Raw genomic sequence first — 21302 nt, 5'->3', positions numbered from 1 at the left:
AGCATCAGAGAGCATTTGAACCTTCTGTAATAGTTGTATGTGAGTCCCTCGGTTGTCCTCAGTGTGACAATATGGATCCTAAAATCATACAGTCAGTGTTGGAAAGAGTTAATATACACAAAAATGCTGACAACCCAAAGAATATAGTTCTAAATGGTTAACAATATGTTAAAATAATACATTTCCCTTGACTTGTGTATTTTGCTTTAATTCTTATTTCTGCATGTGCAGGAGGTGGAAACGGAGCAGTACTACACTTTCTTTCTGGAAACACTGAAAGAGCGTGGATATGATGGCTTTTTCTGTCCAAAGTCTCGTGCCAAACTCATGTCGGAACAGGAGAGGAAACATGTGGACGGCTGTGCTGTGTTCTTCAAGACTGAGAAGTGAGTATCTCCTTCTATCTTCTTACAAGGTTCAAAGTGAAATGATATTAAGCTCATCTCGTGCACTTTTTTTGCTTTCTAGATTTGCTCTGGTGCAGAAACACACAGTGGAGTTCAATCAGGTTGCCATGGCAAACTCAGAGGGCTCGGAGGTTATGTTGAATAGAGTCATGACCAAAGATAACATCGGAGTAGCTGTCCTGTTGGAGGTGAAGAAAGACTTGTTTGCTAGTGGTAAGGACCTTGAATGATAATTAATAGCTCAGTTTAGGTTGCCTCTTCGTCACTGACATGCCTTCTGTTTAGCTGTGTCCTGCAGATGGCAGTAGCTCACAAGGTTTAAAATGTTTACATAAGAGAATTCCAGGTTAAAAACTAAAGTATTCTTGAATGCACTAAAATACGTATACAAGCAAGTACATTTGTAGTACATTCTTACTACAAATGCTACTTACTACTTTTTGTGCTTAATAAAATTGTAAAAGTTATACACTATAAATACAATCATTAAAAGTATATTTCTACTTTAGTAGTACTTCAGTGCACTTGGAACCACTGATACTAAATACCACTAATACTTAAACTGTTTTTAGTTCACTGAAATAAAGCATACTCTTGTAAAAATATACAGCGGAGTTTTAGTAGTGTATTTGTTAAAAGTGTGCTTTAAATGCTTTAAAATTGTTCAATCTTGGTAGACTTTTATATAGTAATCAGATTTTTTTTTTTTATGTATTACTAATGTACTAGTGATGAATACAATTTCCTAACTGTGGTACTCAAATACACTTAACTAACACTTCAATTAAATTAAAGTGTAGTCAGTTGTAGTACACCAAACATACAAAAGTGTTTTATAAGTGCATAAAACTATGGTGTGAATGCTTTACATAAAAGTTGAGTGGATTTTTATATTTACTATCACTAAGTTCTGTTTTAATGGATTTTCATGAAAAATACCGTAGTATTATTTACAAGTAAAACACATGCAGTGTACTAAAATTCACAATTTAACAATAAGTTCTACTTTTAGCATGAAGTACTTAAAGTGCTATCATTTTAATGTGGGGAACAAACATGCTACTAATGACATACTAATAGCGAGGGGGCTTGACATTAACTTTCTTGCTCACCAGCCACTGTGGCTAGTGGTTTTGCTAGCTGCTCATTTTCACTGGCCACAGTTTTGTTTTATATGACTAAAGTTATTGCGTATTAAAATGTATTTAAATAGATTTTCAGGTCTTGTTTTTTTTTTTTTTTTTTTTTTTGCCTATAAAAGAGCCTTTTTCTCTAACCATATTAAATGCATGCATTACCTCTCATTTCAAATCCTTATATTTTATTAATAATTTCACTTAATTTAATAAGATACTATAAGGCTTCTTCCAAACAAATGAAATTGGTGTTAACAAAACTGATCTTTGCACTGCAGAAGAAACAGAAGCAGCTGGAGTGCCATTTACACGTTTAATGAAACGAAAGCATTTAATGTAGCATGAAAGCATTTACATTGTAAAACTGCAACAGTACAAATAATGTTATGTGCTTGTTGTTTAAAATCAGTTTTTTATATAAAAATATGAAATGTTAGAAAAAAGATAAGCTACTTTTAAATATGAAAGTAAGCAAGTCTTAATGAATGAGTCATTGAGTCATGCTTTCATACGATTCGTTCACACGAAGCGGCAACCTCCCGCTCTCTCTATTGAAACCAACACGGAAGTGACTTAAACTGCAATTCATCGACTGGCCGCTGGAGACTGGCTGCAAAAGGGAGTCAATCCCATAGATGCCCCATGTTAAAATGGCCAACTTTACAGCAGAAAAAAAATAAGTTTGCAGCCTGGTACAAAAAGTAGTTTTGGTCTATATAGCTTATTTCGCCCTTCATGTCAACTGTGAGGGGGATGAATTTTTTTTATAACTCATCAGTTTATGTTATATTAAAGGTGCAATGTGTAATATTTAAGGTGATCTCTAGACAGAAATGCAATATAGTATACATAACTATGTTTTCAGGGGTGTATAAAGACCTTACTTAATGAACCATTCCGTTTTTATTACCTTAGAATTATCAGTTTATATCTACATACACCGCGGGTCCCCTCACATGGAAGTCGCCGTATTGTTTCTACAGTAGCCCTAAACGGACAAACTGCTCTACAGATCGTGTTTCATCACTGTTGTTCTAGCGGAAAAACACTGACACAATGATGAACAAGTAACTGTAATATTCACAATAACATTGTTTTATTGAATTAAGTAAATATAATTCCTTAATTTACGTTTTAAAAGAAACCTCATTACTTTTTGCTGTCTAAAACGACGACATCTTAATCCCTTGTGGGCCACCGTAGCTTCTGTAAAGGGAGGGGTGAGCGGTGGACGGGAGCCGTTGGTTGCAGTTCACAACCTCACCACTAGATGCTGCAAAAATCTACACACTGCACCTTTAAGCCTTAAGGTTCTGCATAATTAAGGGCGTGGCCACTTGAGTGACAGGTGGATTGACGGTGCTGTCACCACTGTCACGCTAGACTGCCGTGGTTTCAGCAAACAGCTCTATCCACGTCCCGCCTCTTTGCCCATTTTCGATTATCTGGGAGTGACGCACGATGACGCGATTCCAAGATGGCGACGTCCGAATCCCGCCCACTATGAGCTTCAAAATTGCTCTTCAGAAACCTACAGCTGACGTTACGTCCATATTTTTAACAGTCTGTGGTTCACACAGCTGATTTATTCAAGAATGAAGCAAGTCTGTATTTCTGTATGGACTGAATCATTGACTCAAATGATTCATTCAGAAATGCAGAATCATTTATATCCGAAGACATATTTTTAGAGTGTTTGCTCACCTGCAGTGTGTCTATAGACCTTTTTCCTGAGCAAACGATGAGCGCCGCCATTACGAATTCTAACGTCAGATTGAATGCTTTTCTGTTCCGGTTTCCATAGGAACCCATTCAAATAGCGTCCATCTGTTTTTAATGTAGCTAACGTCCGCTGCTTTGTGTCATCTACACACTCATTAAAGTGAGGCACTGTCAAATGACGGTCATTGCGACATTGCCAAGTGATGGCGCTATAGAGCCATGTGCTTTTAAAAACATTTTAATAGGTTTAACATTAGTTTACTAGCTCGGAATATACCCTAATTTGACTAGAAACAATGCAGACCGGAAATGCAAAGCATTCTTTCAGTTAAGAGTCGGACTTACTTCCGTGTTCAGGTAAAACATCTATAGAACGCTTTCTATCAGATGTCAAATAGATGTCTATTAAATGTCTTTAAGTTGTTTAGGATTTAGAATGTACAGTACTGTGCGAAAGTTTTGGGCCACTAATATTTTCACCTGCTAAATCATGGTTTATTTCAGTTATTTAGATTGTTTGCTGTGGTGTGTCAGTAGGAAATATCAGTTTACATTTCTGAACATTAATTTTGTCATTAATTGTAATAATCCAGTTGTCCATTTTTGTTTGCACAATGAGTCTGACGACAGCTAGTGCTCCACACAGAGATCTGATCTCATCATCATCATCATCCAGTCTGTCTGAAATGACATGAAGAAACTGAACAAACTGAGACAGCCTAAATTCAGAAGATTTGTGGCAACGTCTCCAAGATGCTTCAAGAAACCTACCTACAAAGACTTAAATTATGAGCAAGTGCATCTATGGCAAAAGCTGCTTTAAACACAAAGGATAGCCACACCAAATGTTGATTTAATTTAGTTAATAGAATTGAATCGATTAATAATCTATTTATGAAATTATTTTTGACAGCATCGTCATTTTACAGGCAGCATTTTTACACAAGTGCCTAAAACTTTCATCAGTACTGTACAGGCATGAAAATCCCTTCGAAATTCACCGTTTTGAAGCCAAAACAGGTGACCGTGTAGATCGCAATGACATTCAGGGCGCCATTTCTTCCTACAAGACAATCCGCATGGGAGAAGAAGACAGGGGAGAGATCCACAATTTAATTTCGTGGTGTTTATGTGTCAACAAAGGCTTAGGGGCCGTTCACATGCAGCGGGTTTTGCGCATGCAAGCTCTTTATTTTCAATGGAGCCTCGCAGTTTAAAAATCCGAAGCAGAAATGTTTTTGTAACTGACTGCGCCTTCATGGTTGCCTAGAAACAGCAGACGCTACAGAAGCACGTTTTCCACGCGTTTTTAGACGCTTCATGTGAACTTACCCTTAAGAGTAAGTTACATTTAATGCTAAAGTATCGTTATCGTTAACACTAATACAAACATTATTTTTGCAGTATGAGTGTGTTAGGGCAGAACGATGCAGCTCTATTTCATATGTCTTTAGACAAATGTCAATACAGTATTTTTTCAGAACCTGTGCTTGGCTTATTATTCCATTCAACTTATTTGGCTACAGTAAAATTGGCAAAGTGAAACTTTTATCAACATGTTTTTTTTTTTTTTTCTGGCATGCTCGGTCTGCAATAGCAAATAGTATTTGTGGTTGATGGTATGTTTTTTGATAATGGTAGAAAACACCCCCCCCCCCCCCCAAAAAAAAAAATCTTGGCTGTCAATCATGATGGAAGAATAAACAAGTTAAGTTACAGCATGTCACCTAATGAGGTCGTCATATTTATTCTGTGGGAGTCCCCCCACCTCCCGGCCCCATCAGAGGCCGCATCAGCCCTTGAGCACCCTTCTCACCTTTTTCACCCCTGACCCATTTTCATGCCTGACTGTAGCTTTGCAGGTAGGTTTCTTGTAGTATCTTGTAGATGTTGCCACAGTTGTTCTGGATTTAGTCTGTTTCAGTTTGTTCAGTTTCTTCATGTGATTCCAGACAGACTGGATGATGATGAGGTCAGATCTCTGTGTGGAGCACTGGCTGTTGTCAGACTCCTTGTGCAAACAAAAATCTCACTGGATTATTACAATTTATTGCAAAATGAATGTTTGGAAATGTAAACTGATATTTCCTACTGACACACTACACCAAAAGGTAGAAATAACTGACTTAAAACCATTTTTTGGAGGTGAAAATTCTAGTGGCTTAAAACTTTTGCACAGTACTGTACGTAAAACTGACATCTTACAGACATCTGTCAGATGTTTGTACACACAGCAGATGCTTTCCAGTTCAAGTGATTTTAAACAGATGTACGTGTGCTATCTGGGTAAGTATATCATATGAAGGGGAAATTTTGTAAGCCAAGTTAGTCAAGTCTTTGGTTGAATTGAGTACTAGGTTGGAGTTCAATGAAAACATACATGATGTCCTTCATGATGCCTCAATACAGCTAAATACAATTTCCTAAGCACGCACACTTTTTGACGAGTTCCGCTTTATTTCTTGTTTCTCATCGTTTTCTTACATCGTTTTTTTCTCTGGAATCGATCTATAGTAATTTAGAATTCCTGTCCATATTTTGACTTCCCCCTGAACTAAGAGCAATGACATTAATGATAAAAGATCTTGTTTAGATGATACAGCTCCATTTGCTTCCTCTTTAGTGGCATATCTTACTGGTGTTATAATGCAGGTTTAAAGCAACCGTCAGAGAAGCAGCTCCTGCTGGTAGCTAATGCCCACATGCACTGGGATCCGGAGTACTCAGATGTGAAGCTCATCCAAACCATGATGTTCCTATCTGAGCTAAAGAGTATCACTGAGAGGGCATCGAGCTCCATCAACTCTGCATCACCCACATCAGACACCAGCTCCATCCCTATCGTCCTGTGCGCTGACCTCAACTCCCTCCCAGACTCCGGTAAGTCATGTTTGGAACTGCTTATTGAGGATAAAAAGTTAGAGGGAATAGGGAACTCACTTGTGCAATCTTTGTTGTGTAAGTTCTAACTAAGATGAGAGATCAGTCAGCTATATTATTGCACACAGGGAGTGGTTGGCAGGCAGTTGGCCTTTTTTGTCCCTTATATCCACCGTATTCTTAAATGTGGAAGTAAGCCTATGCGCGAGAATGCTATAGAGAAATAATGAGAAGAATAACAACGTGCAGTAAATGTTAAAACTGCACTACAAACCAGTTTGTTCATAATTAAGATACTACATTAAAATAATATGGTAAGACGCAGCAATTTTCAATATCAAGCAGCAAAATTAGTTTTTGGACAGATAAAAATAGCAGGACCTTATGAGAAAAATAAGTTGGATAGGATCAGCGACAGTGTTCACCTGCTGCGATATCAAAGTAATGGATGATCCAAAAATGAAAATTCTGTTATCATTTACTGTTTCAAATCTGTATGACTTTCCGTGGAACACAAAAGAAGATATTTTAAACAATGCAGGTAACCTTTAACTTCCTTCGTATAGACAAAAACCCACTGAGACATTTCTCCAAATATCTTCTTTTATGTTTCACAGAAGAAAAAAAGTCATACAGGTTTGGAATGACATGAAGGTGAGTAAATGACGATTTTTTTTTTTGAGTGGATAACTTTTTAATGTGATTTCTGAGAGAAATATTAATATAAACCTTTGCCTCAGATTTGGCATGAAGCTCTTACTAGGCTTTCCTGGCCTTTCTTCAAGGTGTGGTGGAGTATCTGAGTAATGGTGGAGTCGCAGAAAATCACAAAGACTTTAAGGAACTGCGTTACAGCGATTGTCTAACCAACTTCAGCTGCAATGGAAAAAATGGCAAGCCCGATGGCAGTATCACACACAGTTTCCAGCTGAAGAGTGCCTACGAGGGGAATCTCATGCCCTACACCAACTACACCTATGACTTCAAGGTGAGTAGATATTTAGTTTTCACGATTTTAGTGAATTATGACTTGCTTCATTATTGTATTGTACTGAAACCAGTGCTCTAGAAGGCTGCTGCTTGGTCCTGATTTTAAATTGTCACAAATTTTATTTATCTGTTTTAAGGCTGTCATTAACAATTATTTTGGTAATCAAATAATTGTTGATTTATTCTGATGATTTATCGACTAATCGGATAATTATAACATAAGCAAACAATAACCTTTTAAATTATTTAAAATACATAATTGCAATGAGGCAATAATAATAGGGGAACCGACTCCTCATTCAGAGACGTTTTCAGTTCAGCAAAACGTATAATTAGGTGCCTCAAACGGAAGACTGCATCCCATTAAGGCTGTGTATCTCGGTCACCGATGAAAACGAGTCATTTCTGAACTTTTCTGAGTTTAAGGATGCATGCATTTTGCCTCTTACTCGCTAATATTATTATAAGTCTTATTTGTTTCCACGAAAAAAAATCGTTTATTTAAATGAACCAGTTCAAAAAACGATTACAAAGTTTTTTTTACGGGGGAACTGGCTCATGTTGTCCACAATTTTGAGCGCTGCACGACAGAATAGATCATCATGACGTGATCGAGGGTCTTGATATTATTTACATCTTACATAAATGATGTTTCTAACCATTCTATCGGCAAATGAAAGAAAACGCAGAGAGCGCATCTGATACGGCACGAGCTCTTACATCAGTGTTGTTGTTAAAGTTCTGTTCATTTTCTTTCAGTGTATAGTTTGCTAATTTTGTCATTTTAGACATGTCATGTCTTGTTTTATTCATGCAATAAATGCATGTCCACTGCTGAGTTGTGGGTTATGACTAATTTCATGGGCAATGCAGACAAAATTACAATTTAAAATCAGTAAATCAGGCAACTTTCTACGACCTTTACATCCTGCGTTCATCGCAAAATTAGCTTCCACCAATCTTAAAAACAAGAAACGAAAAAGAATCGGCAACAACAGCGAGGAATCGATTCTGGAATCGAATCCAATCGATTGCAGGACCAGGAATCGGAATCGGAATCGATTCCAAAAATTTCGGAATCGAACAGCCCTAGTAGTAAATGCTGCTACATCTGAAAGCATGTTAAAATACCACATTTAAATGAAAATACAACATGTTTTTACTCCAAACTCACTTCATAATGTCAGTTTTCTTATACACACAATAAGGCACGCCACATATTTCATAGTATTCCAAGCAGTGATAAAGGCATTGCATTATTATATACTTTATTATAAGGAAAATTCTAATTATATTTATAATAAGACCTCAACTAAATCATATATTGCCATGGTTGTGTTTTTATTAGTCACGTTGAATCAATTAAAGCAGTTAAATCTTTTGTTTATTCAGCTGCAGTGATTCTTTTGCAGGGTGTATTTGGAGTTTCCGTGCAAGAGCGCCCTCTGGCCTTCAGATGGAGAATTACTACTGATAACAGAACCTAGTCTTTACTGACAAGTAATATCAACTGCGATATCACGATTTATCGTGCAGCCCTAGTTCCCAGATAATCGTTATAATAAACCCAAACTCTCAGCAATATGCATAGATGGAGTTTGAGAAGCGCCACATGTGCAAATGATAACTGTTTGTGTGGAGCAGCATTTATGTTACTGTCAACAGAGCCGCTCTAAGACGCACATAACCTACACACGTGTAAATAATTGAGCGCGTCTATTAAACCTGCATCGCATAGATTTATATAATTGAATCGTAGCGTTTGTGAATTTACAATAGCATTATGCTTTATTATGATTTTTAAATAGGTTTAATATATCATGCAGTCTTAGAAATGGTCTAATAATGCTTTTCATGGATTCTCAGTCATGGAATGCACCACTTCAGTCAAATTATTATTTTTTTTAAATCGAGTCATGGAGGAATCGTGACCGCCCTAATCTATTTCATTACCCTTTTTTTAAAACCTGCTTTCTCCTTTTTTTGTAGGGTGTGATTGATTACATCTTCTTCTCTAAGACACACATGCGTGTTCTGGGCGTTCTGGGTCCACTGGAGACTCAGTGGCTGAAGGACAACAACATAACCGGCTGCCCTCACCCGCACATCCCCTCCGATCACTTTTCCCTCCTTGCTCAGCTGGAGTACCACCCGCCTTTACCCCCCCTCAACGGGCTGCATCTGCCTGTTCACAGGTAGTGCAGCCCCCCTTCCCCTACTCATCTAAAAACCCTAAACCAAGGACGAACCCTTATGATGAGCCCCTACAAATATAGGCACACACATTAAGGAATGAAGTACTCGCCTACTTTGTTCCTTTTTTAACCTTTGCACATGATCTTATTATGTTTTCCAACAAATTAGGGTTGGGATTCTCTGTTTGGTACCAAACAAAGGCTGCTTTCAGGGAAAATCGATCTGTTTGTCTGAATCTAAATGTGAGATTGTAAGCCATGTGTCAGTATTTGGATAGTAGAAATGTGTCATTTAAGCCAAGACTGATCATGTAGCATAATAACGTCAGCGTGAGTAATACAACAAAAGTAGTTTCAATCTGCATCCTCTTTTAAACATCCCCTTCATCATCTTATACAATTGACAAAGAATTTCTGTCTTTATGACAGCATTCAAATTAGTAAATTTCCCAGTACAATAAAATCACATTTGTTTCTTCTATTGTGCAACATCAAATATTAGTAACTGCATCCTGTGCATTACAAACTCAAGTTCCCCTATTTGACGTTACCAGAGGATGAATTTGCATTAAGGTTATGAACTGAAAACTGCGGTGAGGTTGGAGTTTTCAGCAATCTATTTTTAATTGAAAATTTGTAATTGTGCAATGTGAAGTATTATGCAAATTTGTCTTCAAGTCCAAAATTTACACTATTAAAGAGGATCCCAGCCCTACTGATTATAACCCAGCTGTGCTGTTTTCTCTTGCTGCTTGCGTCGGCATCTAAATCACATCACCGTACTGATGTATATTTACACGATACAAAGTCCTCTCTGTCTCAGAGATGTCATGATGTCAAACGACTACCTAGGAGTTTAAAGTCATAGTTCACCCACAAGTGAAAACACTGTTATCATTTACTCAACCTCATGGTGTTCCAAAGCTTTTATTTCTTTTGTGGAAGTCATTTTTGGGTGAACTACCATTTAACCCAGGCTATTTTAGCTTACTCCTGTTGTTTCACTTTTGTTTCAACACTAATGGCTTGTCAGCTGCATCAGTACAGGATGAACGTTAATTTATGCTTATAAATGTCATTTTGTAATTTGTTGAAGAAGAGAAATCACTTTTTCATTTTATTTGTTGGGCACAACTATACACTTCAAGAGGATTTCTGTAGTTAGAGGCTGTTCTCACTATATTTACATATTTATGGTTTTCAAGGTTGACAAGCTCAGACATAATCATTCGCTTAATTTCTCTAAATGCTGTAATACACTACACAACTTTTTAAATCTCAACAGATTTGAAAGGAACAATCTTACGGTTGAGGTCAAAAGTTTACATCCCCCTTTCAAAATCTGCAAAATGTTAATTATCTACCAAGATAAGAGAAATCATACAAAATTCATGATGTTGTTACACACAAGATGTTTACATGTAGAAAATAATTTTAATTTAATTTAATAGTTTACGTTATTATTAATACCATGTTTTTACTGTTGTTTTTTGTTTAGTGATAGTTGTTCGTGAACAGTTAAACTGCCCACTGTTTTCCAGCATTTTTGTGCATTTGAACCCTTTCCAACAATGACTATGATTTTGAGATCCATCTTTTTACACTGAGGACAACTGAGGGACTCATATGCAACTATTACAGAAGGTGTTAAACGCTCACTAATAAATAAAAAACAATTCATTAAGAGTTGGGGTAAAAACTAATTTGAAGATCAGGGTAAATGTAAATTTTTGGTCTTCTGGGAAACATGTAATTATCTTCTGTAGCCTCCGAAGGGCAGTACTAAATGAAAAAAAAAAATTTTTTTTTTGGTAAAATAAGAGATATGTACACATTTCCATTCTGTTCAAACGTTTTCACCCCCGTGGCTCTAAATGCATGAGTTTGAACCTTCTGTAATAGTTGCATACGAGTCTCTCAGTTGAAAAAAGTTGTGAAAAGATGGATCTCAAAATCATACAGTCATTGTTTGAAAGGGTTCAAAAACACAAAAAGGCTTTAAAAAAACTATTTCAAACAACTGTTCAGGACAAACAAGGAACTTATGCACAACTATCACTAAACCAAAACAAAAAAAACACAGCTGTGGATAATTCGGGTAACAACACAGTATTAAAGGAACACTCCACTTTTTTTGGAAATAGGCTCATTCTCCAACTCCCCCCGAGTTAATAAGTTGAGTTTTACCATTTTGAAATCCATTCAGCCGTTCTCCTGTTCTGGCGATATCACTTTTAGCATAGCTTAGCATAGATCATTGAATCCTATTAGACCAATAGCATCACGTTCAAAAATGACCAACGAGTTTCCATATTTGTCCTATTTAAAACTTGACTCTTCTGTAGTTATATCGTGTACTAAGACCGGTGGAAATGCAAAGCTTCAATTTTCTAGGCTGATAAGATTAGGAACTACACTTCCATTTCGGCGTAATAGTCAAGGAAGTTTGTTGCCGTAATAAGGCCGAAGCAGGAGCAGTAATACCACGCAGCACATGTGCAAATGCTAAACTAGCTGGGAACTCATTTCAGCAAACTTCCTTGACTATTACGCCGGAATGGGAGTGTAGTTCCTAATCTTATCAGCCTAGAAACTCGCAGCTTTGCATTTCCACCGGTCTTAGTACACGATATAACTACAGAAGAGTCAAGTTTTAAATACAACAAATATGGAAACTCGGCCATTTTTGAACGCGATGCTATTGGTCTAATAGGATTCAATGATCTATGCTAAGCTATGCTAAAAGTGATATCGCCAGAACAGGAGAACGGCTGAATGGATTTCAAAATGGTAAAACTCAACTTATTAACTCGGGGGGAGTTGGAGAATGAGCCTATTTCCAAAAAAAGTGGAGTGTTCCTTTAAGAATCAAGGGGATGTTTTGGGAACTTTTAATATGGGGTCATTTTCATAAATTCAACTATTATTTTCTCTTGTGGACTATATGTAAACATCTTATTTAGGTCAATACTAAATAAATAATAACATGTATTTTGTATGATCCCTTTCATTTTGCAGATTCTGAAAGGGGGATGTAAACTTTTGACCTCAAGTGTAGAAACGGCTAAATTGCTCAAAATGTTTTGATATCTTTCGACTGGACAGTCTTAAAAAAAAAATGCTTTTAATTATTAAAAAGTCTGAGCCCATCGTAAACGATGTGATTTTCTGTGAAATTTGTCAACTCAAATCTGCAAATTTAGGCAGCTAGTGTGATCTTGTCAAGAGCTGCACGATTCTGGATTAATTGAAAAGCACTATTTTTTTTTTCCTAGAGGTTGTAACAAAATAAGAATTACCTCATTCTATTTAAAAAATGTTTCATTAATTTGACTGAATGAATGAATGACTCCTTCATAAATACTTCTTGTTCCAATACTGAATGAATCAGCATTCTTGAACAAATCTCTTGAATGAATGACTCATTGACAAATACATCACTTGTAATCACAATTGTGAATTTTTTTAATATTTGAAGTGCCAATTTGAAGCAAAATTTACTTTGAAAAGATGATTTGCTCCATTTTAATCGCTACCATAAACATCAGTGTTTATACCCGAACTGTAAATGTTTATCCCAGTTCTTCTGTGATAATATGACTGGTTGTAAAACAGAAATAACACTGTGTGGTTAAAAAGACATGATAACTGCTCTCTTTCTGTGTCAGCAGCAGCGCAAAAGCAGATTTGAATGTTATATGACTGTCAGTGTCATTTAGAAATAAGATCGCAAGTGTGTTTGAATCAAGATCGCAAACTTTTAACAATTAATCGTGCGGTTCTAGTCAAGACTGCAAACCGTGGCAAAAGTTGTGTAGTGTATTGCAATCTTAAACAATGAATTTGGCCAAACTAATACATTTTCTAAGCATTTATTTGATGTTAGTGGCATTAGTGTTGTTGTGTGTCACATGACTACTGTAGGGACATTTCCCTGCATAAATTCAGACTTTGTTAAATCTAGCAGTCAACAAACTGTTTAAAGCAAGGTTTTGAGCATTTTATGATGTTCAACTTGTGAGGAACATCGCTTGTCGGTAGTCTATTCAACACATCCAGGCTTACACAATGCCTATTCGGACAAAGCTATAGCTTTCCTAACATGCTTTAGCAGACTGTGCCTTGCTCTGTGTTGAGCTGGTATGAGTAATACGTTTCAAAAGAAAGGTCAAAGATGCTGAAGTGGACTATTTAGTGTTGGACTGCATGTTACTCATCACTTACTGCCATCAAACTTTAGACAATACATGCTATCCATACTAATGAACTCCCATACTGTTAGATTTAATGACATGTTTGGTTTGTTTGGATAAAGGCAGCACCATCATATTTGACATTGGAGATTTTTTTGACATTTTAATTAAGCAGAGTATTTAAAAAAGTATTTTAATGAGGATTTTAAAAGTGGAACACCAGTGCTTTCACTTTTTTTGTCACTCTTGCAGAAACTGATTGATAAGTAGAGCATTCCTTTTTGATCAAACTGTGCCTAGTCTGAACCATCTTTTCTACAGCAGTACTGCCTGTGAAAGCAAGACGCTTACAGAGTGAGCCAGCACCAGCATCCATCCCTGCACCCTTCCATCCACTCCTCTGTTCATCTGTCCATTTCTTCTCTTCACCAGAGAGACATGATGACTACCCAGCCATAATGTTGTTCTTATTAAAACATGTCTTGGTCAGCAGTGATGAGCCAACTTGCAATCAACATACGTTTGTTTTCTGATGGATACATTTATGTTCTCCTCAGAAATTCCCACTGAACAAGCTGAACATATTTCCAGCTGTTTTAATTCAGTCTGATGAACATGCAGTATTTTTAAACTAGTAATAAAAGCATGTGAAAATTAGCAGTTTGAGGTCAGTCTTGATGAGAAATGCAAATTAATGAAGGACTTGCATGATTGTAAGATAATGTAGAGCATTGCTGAGAACTTTGAAATGTGGTTAGAATATCCCCCCCAAAAAGAACAAGCATTTCCCCAATTTGATGATGGCTTTATCACTAGATTTTCTCAATGACTTTGGGACTTTTTCAATTTCTCCTCAGCTGAGAAACACACATTTTGTAAATCTTGTTTAGTCTGTAAACATATATGAGGTTGTGAAAGCAAAATCTTTGTTTGCAGTTGAAAATGGTGCTACATGTGGCCCATTTGTAAAACAAGAACATCTCAACAAAGTCCTTGTCTCCCACCTCAAAGGCAATAAAGATGTCATTTTAAAGGAAGAAATTGTTTGATGTTTATTTCAAAATATTAATTACAGATTATCTAGACAGCCTATGTTAACAAATCTTTCATTTGTGCCTAGTAACATTCAGCACGTTTGAGGAATAGTTGAAAAAGTAGGAAATGGAAACTTGCTGTATCGCAAGTTCTTGTCCGCTTTGATTTATGCCACAGTGGGTGCAGCAGTTTCCTTTGCATATCTTCTGCTGTAGGAAAAAGAAACCAAAGAAGACCATTAGACAATGCAAAGACAAAGAAAACAAAAGGTCAAATTTATATTAGATTGTGTTGATTTTAGGAGTTAAGACTTCAACCCTACCTCCTCATTACTTTTGTGAAGACTCTGTTGATCCATGGTGCGTCAGGGTCTATGCAAACTGTTTTGTTGTCTTTTTTGGTAATCCTGAGGAATTTACAAAGATTGAATAAATATATGCAACAGTATTTAACTCTAAAAACTTGAACTTTTGGCATCAATGGTGTCTTTCAAATGCAGAGAAAGGTTCTTTAGATTTTAAAATAACAAAATGGTCCTCACTGCAAAAACACAATGTACACAATGTACAGTGTACACAAATCCGCCTAATATGTCTGGGCAAAAAGTGACATTTGTCTGAGAGCTGCGTGGGCTATAATGTAGCATATTTTCGCGAGCGCTCGCTGAGGTTTGTCAAAACAGAGGAAACATGCACCCCCTCGCACATTTCCCTCATGTCTGTGATTGAAGTGTGTGTGCTACCAACGTGTAGAAGCAAAACATCATGACTCACAAGATTTCGATTTTGCGACAATGTGCTCCCGGAGGCAGGATCTCAATCTTCTGGAACAGCCGAGGTGGGATTACGGCTGTGCTGGTGGTCACACAATGACACCTGCTGCTGGAATCAAAGCCTTCCATTGGCAATGCTGAAAGAAGCCATGCAGATACAGTTAGGATGACATTCCTTTACAGAAACAACTATTTATTCTATCAGACATAAATTTGATCAGAAAGCAGAATAAATGCTAATTTGATAGACAATAACTACATAATTAACCTGCAGTAAATTAGAAGACATTTTACCCTTTTGAAAGTACTTCAAAATCACCACATAATGTTGAGCACACAGAATGCTGCACCACTAAAAAATAAGATACATTTCGATGCTCTTACCTGATACAGTTGTGAAGCAGTAGACTGCAGTAGCTGCCAGCACTAGGTAAGAGAGCAGTGACATGTTGAGGCTGAGATCAGATGAGGAGTGAAGCAAGTCTAGGATGATAGGCGTCTTCTGCCCAGTTTATATTGATGCTCAGAAGAGGAAGTAATAAACCAATAATAGCAAGTGGGTGAAAAAAAAATGCATGAGTTGGAACTTTACTGTCAGGGGAAATAATTACGTAGATGTACTCTTAAATGAGATGGAAAGATAATCACGTAAATTCACATTATAGTATGGAATATATTAACTTCTAAATCTCAAGGATGGATTTTGTTAACTTACTGGAAATAATGAACACATGGCAAGGGACTTTTGAATTGATTTATTGTTTATTTTTTTTCATTTACATTTTGTATTTTTATTGGATTAGTTAGAACTTTTTTATTCATAATAAAGTGTCTATTTAGAAGATATTTCATTCTCTCACATATGTGACCCTGGACTACAAAACCAGTCTTAAGTAGCACAGGTATATTTGTAGCAATAGCCGAAAATACATTGTAAGGGACAAAATAATCAATTTTTCTTTTATGCCAAAAATCATTAGGATATTAAGTAAAGATCATGTTCCATAAAGATATTTTGTCAATTTTTTTTACAGTAAAATCTATTTTTGATCAGTAAAATGCATTGCTAAGAACTTAATCTGGACAACTTTAAAGTTAATTTTCTTAATTTGTTTTTTCACCCTCAGATTTCAGTTGTACCTCGGACAAATATTGTCATATCCTAACAAGCCAATGGAAAGCTTATTTATTCAGCTTTCAGATAAAGTATAAATCTCAATTTCGAAAAAAAATTGACACTTATTTGTGACCCTGGACCACAAAACCAGTCTTAAGTCGCTGGGGTATATTTGTAGCAATAGCCAAAAATACATTGTATGGGTCAAAATTATTGATTTTTCTTTTATGCCAAAAATCATTAGGAAATTAAGTAAAGATCATGTTCCATGAAGATTTTTTTGTAAAATTCCTACTATAAACCTATCAAAATGTAATTTTTGATTAGTAATATGCATTGTTAAGAACTTAATTTGGACAACTTTAAAGGTGATTTTCTCAGTATTTTGATTTTTTTGCACCCTCAGATTCCAGATTTTCCAATAGATGTATCTCGGCCAAATATTGTCCTATCCTAACAAACCATATATCAATAGAAAGCTTATTCATTGAGCTTTCATATGATGTATACATCTCAGTTTTGTAAAATTTTACCTTATGACTGGTTTTGTGGTCCAGGGTCACATATATAAGTGTATATATTTGGTTTTGTAGTCCAGGGTCACATATAGCCTATCCACCTTATTCTTTAACGTTCTTTAAACCAGACAAGTAAAATTTAAAAATTGTTGCGCCTGCTCTTACAGGAAAAATAAGGTGGATACTGCATGCAATAAGATGACTCAACTCAAGATCAAAATTATTCAATAAATGAGCTACAAAAGGGGGTCAAATACATTTACAGATGCATAGATTCATTTTATAAACAAGTTATTGCATGTTGAATGTTTCTTATCACAATCGGGCAGTCTTGGACTGATCTTTTATCCGTAAACAAGAACTTTCACTGTTTCATTTTGGAATCTGGTTTTCGTTCTCTTGAAATGATGTGAAATGTAACTTTCAGTTTCATGTTTTAGTTTGAGGGAGACTAAAAGTTTATGTTCCCATGTCTTCACAGAACTAAAGCGGTTTGAACGACATTTTGTGGCCCTGATTATCTTCACCCCCAGATATACTGCCATCTGACATTTGTATTGTGTGGTCTGATTTGACTGTTACAGACAAAACAAAGCTTTCTTTTAGGGCTGATGCATAATAATACTGTGATGCAATATGTCAAAGTTCAAGCAGAATAATCTGAATCCCTTTTGCTGGCAAAACAGCCCTGACCCATAAAGGCATGGACTCCACTAGACCCCTGAAGGTGTACTGTGATATCTGGCACCAAGATGTTAGCAGAAGATCGTTTAGAGTAGTTCACTTTCAGAACAAAAATGTACAGATAATGTACTCACCCCCTTGTCATCCAAGATGTTCATGTCTTTCTTTCTTCAGCCATAAGGAAATTGTTTTTTGAGTAAAACATTTCAGGATTTCTCTCCATATAATGGACTTCTATGGTGCCCCCGAGTTTGAACTTCCAAAACGCAGCTTCAAAGGGCTCTAAACGATCATAGCCGAGGAAAAAAGGGTCTTATCAAGCAAAATGATGGGTTATTTTCTAAAAAAAAATATATAATTTATATACTTTTTAACCTCAAATGCTCGTCTTGTCTAGCTTGGCAAGACGAGCGTTTGAGATTAAAAAGTATATAAGTTGTAAATGTTTTTAGAAAATAACCGAACGTTTCGATAGATAAGACCCGTCTTCCTCGGCTGGGATCATTTAGAGCTCTTTGAAGTTGCATTTAAACTGCATTTTGAAAGTTCAAACTCAGGGTCACCATAGAAGTCCATTATATGGAGAGAAATCCTGAAATGTTTTCCTTTAAAAACACAATTTCTTAACGACTGAAGAAAGAAAGACATGAACATCTTGGATGACAAGGGGGTGAGTACATTATCTGTAAATTCTTGTTCTGAAAGTGAACTACTCCTTTAAGCTCTGTAAATTGTGAAGTGGGGCCTTCATGAATCGGACTTGTTTGTTCAGCACATCCCACAGATGCTCGACTGGATTAGGATCTGGGGAATATGGAGTCCAAGTCAACACCTCAAACTCGTTTTGTTCCTCAAACCATTTCTGAACCATCTTTGCTTTGTGGTAGAGTGCATTATCCTGCTGAAAGAGGCCACAGCAACCAGGGAATACAGTTTTCAATGCTTAGGTAGGTGGTATGTGTCAAAGTAACATCCTCATGGATGGCAAGACCCAAGGTCAGAGGTCAGCAGAACATAGCCCAAAGCATCACACTGCCTCCGCCAGCTTGCCTTCTTCCCATAGTGCATCCTGGTGCCATGTGTTCCTCAGGTAAGCGACCCACATCCAACTGGCCATCCACATGATGTAAAAGAAAACATGATTCATCAGACCTGCTCATCTTCTTCCATTGCTCACAAGCCCACTCTTGCCATGGCTCGAAACTGCGACCGTTTTGGTCGCATATGCTCCCAAAATTTAATTTGCGCGACCTCAAAATATATTTAGGAGCATTTGTGCGAGTTCGAGATTGTTGTGATGCGACTTGTTTTCATTTCTTTACAAAACTTTCGCTAGCCTAACTACTGCACAGAATGTTGTGAGCCGATACAATGACAGGTTCGCTGTTCTCTCCAACATTACATAACCATTTAAACTTCATCTTTACATTCTTACCTTTAATGCAGATTTGAGATATTAGCCATCAATCACTCCCTGTCACTGAGCTCCGCTGAAACTCGGAACCGACTGTTTTTTTTCTCTCAACCAGCCTCTGTTCTGGATTTGCACAAACTGCATTGATTAGGGTTGTGTGATATGATTTTTGATTGTATACAATTAAAAGGTCTCCACAATCTGCTTTTGAAGAAAAATACTATATTTAGTGCTACAGCGCACACATTCTGTCAGATGTAATTCTGGTGCCTCCGTCTCAATATACTGTACAACGCGGCATGCATTCATATCAGATGATAACTCAGCGGCAGAGTTCAGTTCACACCAAGCGGCAACCTCCCTCTCTCTCTATTGAAACCAACACGGAAGTGGCTTAAACTGCAATTCATCGACTGGCCGCTAGAGACTGGCTGCAAAAGGGAGTCAATCCCATAGACTCCCCATGTTAAAATGCCCAACTTTACAGCAGAAAAAATATGATTACAGCCTGGTACAAAAAAGTGGTTTTGGTCTATATAGCTAATTTCGCCCTTCATGTCAACTGTGAGGGGGGTGAATTTTTTTGAATAACTCATCCGTTTCAGTTATATTAAGCCTTAAAGGCATAATTAAGGGCATGGCCACTTGAGTGACAGGAGGATTGCAGCTGCTGTCACCACTGTCGCGCTAGGCGGGTGTGGTTTCAGCAACCAGTTTCACCCACGTCCCGCCTCTTTGCCCATTTTCGATTATCCTGGAGTGATGCACAATGACGCGATTCCAAGATTGCGACGACCGAATCCCGCCCATTATGAGCTTCAAAATCGCTCTTTAGAAACCTACGGGTGACGTACACTACGTCCATATTTTTTACAGTCTATGGTTCACGCAGAGGTGTAATTTCCACACTTTTCAATATCCTGTTTGTGTCCCCCCACTTTCAATGTTTTTTGTTAAAGGAACACTCCACTTTTTTTGGAAATAGGCTCATTCTCCAACTCCCCCCGAGTTAATAAGTTGAGTTTTACCGTTTTGAAATCCATTCAGCCGTTCTCCTGTTCTGGCGATATCACTTTTAGCATAGCTTAGCATAGATCATTGAATCCTATTAGACCAATAGCATCGCGTTCAAAAATGACCAACGAGTTTCCATATTTGTTGTATTTAAAACTTGACTCTTCTGTAGTTATATCGTGTACTAAGACCGGTGGAAATGCAAAGCTGCGAGTTTCTAGGCTGATAAGATTAGGAACTACACTCCCATTCCGGTGTAATAGTCAAGGAAGTTTGCTGCCGTAATATGGCCGAAGCAGGCGGAGTATTATCAGAAATGAGTTCCCAGCTAGTTTAGCATTTGCACATGTGCTGCGTGGTATTACTGCTCCTGCTTCAGCCTTATTACGGCAGCAAACTTCCTTGACTATTACGCCGGAATGGGAGTGTAGTTCCTAATCTTCCTAAAAAATCAGCCTAGAAAATTGAAGCTTTGCATTTCCACCGGTCTTAGTACACGATATAACTACAGAAGAGTCACGTTTTAAATAGGACAAATATCGAAACTCGTTAGTCATTTTTGAACGTGATGCTATTGGTCTAATAGGATTCAATGGTCTATGCTAAGCTATGCTAAAAGTGATATCGCCAGAACAGGAGAACGGCTGAATGGATTTCAAAACGGTAAAACTCAACTTATTAACTCGGGGGGAGTTGGAAAATGAGCCTGTTTCCAAAAAAGTGGAGTGTTCCTTTAAAGTAATCTCTTGTATTATAGAATGCACACTCAGCACTGCCTAGTTTTGTGCAATCGTTAAAATGCGCACGCCATGTTTAGAGAGCGACTCCCCAATGTTTGCAAATTAGACTACATAACATATCTAGGCTGTTATTAGTATGTAGGCTATAACAGATTGTCTAGTTGTTGTCTATAGCTCTGTATCATGCTTGACAGACACGTTCTCTATTTGCACTTTGAATATTGAGAGACTAGCCTACTTTGATTATGGCTGCATTTATTGTTTGCACTTAATACAACTAAGAAACAACTGAGTCGTTTATTTTTTGTTATTTATACTGTAGACGGTTTAAAAATGCAGTGGTTGCCTCTAATTTAAATGGCTCTACCTATAATAGAGAAAATAAACTTCTTGTTCATGTACTCATATTTTCATTCATTTTTGTTCCCTTGCTTAAGGCATAAAATAAAAATATTTTAAAAAAGGCTTTCAGAATCAGCCCAATT

The 21302-nt window shown here is 37.0% G+C and overlaps 2 protein-coding genes across 2 annotated transcripts; one reads left to right on the top strand and one right to left on the bottom strand.

Annotated features, from left to right (window-relative positions):
• Positions 1–222: 222 nt before the first annotated feature.
• On the top strand, positions 223–14362 carry cnot6l (CCR4-NOT transcription complex, subunit 6-like; the record flags this gene model as incomplete). Its single annotated transcript, XM_073839519.1, has 6 exons — positions 223–386; positions 469–620; positions 5918–6145; positions 6931–7133; positions 9125–9330; positions 13845–14362. Coding segments are annotated over 6 exons (990 nt in total), but the record flags the coding sequence as incomplete, so codon positions are not given.
• A 202-nt stretch (positions 14363–14564) lies between these two features.
• cxcl13 (chemokine (C-X-C motif) ligand 13) lies at positions 14565–15835 on the bottom strand. Its single transcript, XM_073839937.1, has 4 exons — positions 15715–15835; positions 15332–15467; positions 14881–14964; positions 14565–14767 (listed from the first exon to the last, which is right to left on the bottom strand). Exons 1-4 carry the CDS (start codon positions 15776–15778, stop codon positions 14725–14727), a joined length of 327 nt encoding a protein of 108 aa, XP_073696038.1. The 5' UTR covers positions 15779–15835; the 3' UTR covers positions 14565–14724.
• Between the last annotated feature and the right edge of the window lie 5467 nt (positions 15836–21302).

Source organism: Garra rufa, chromosome 5, assembly GCF_049309525.1.
Source record: "Garra rufa chromosome 5, GarRuf1.0, whole genome shotgun sequence".
In the NCBI taxonomy this organism is placed as follows: domain Eukaryota; kingdom Metazoa; phylum Chordata; class Actinopteri; order Cypriniformes; family Cyprinidae; genus Garra; species Garra rufa.
Note: the sequence above shows the minus strand (reverse complement) of the source record. Positions and strands in the feature narration are given on the sequence as shown.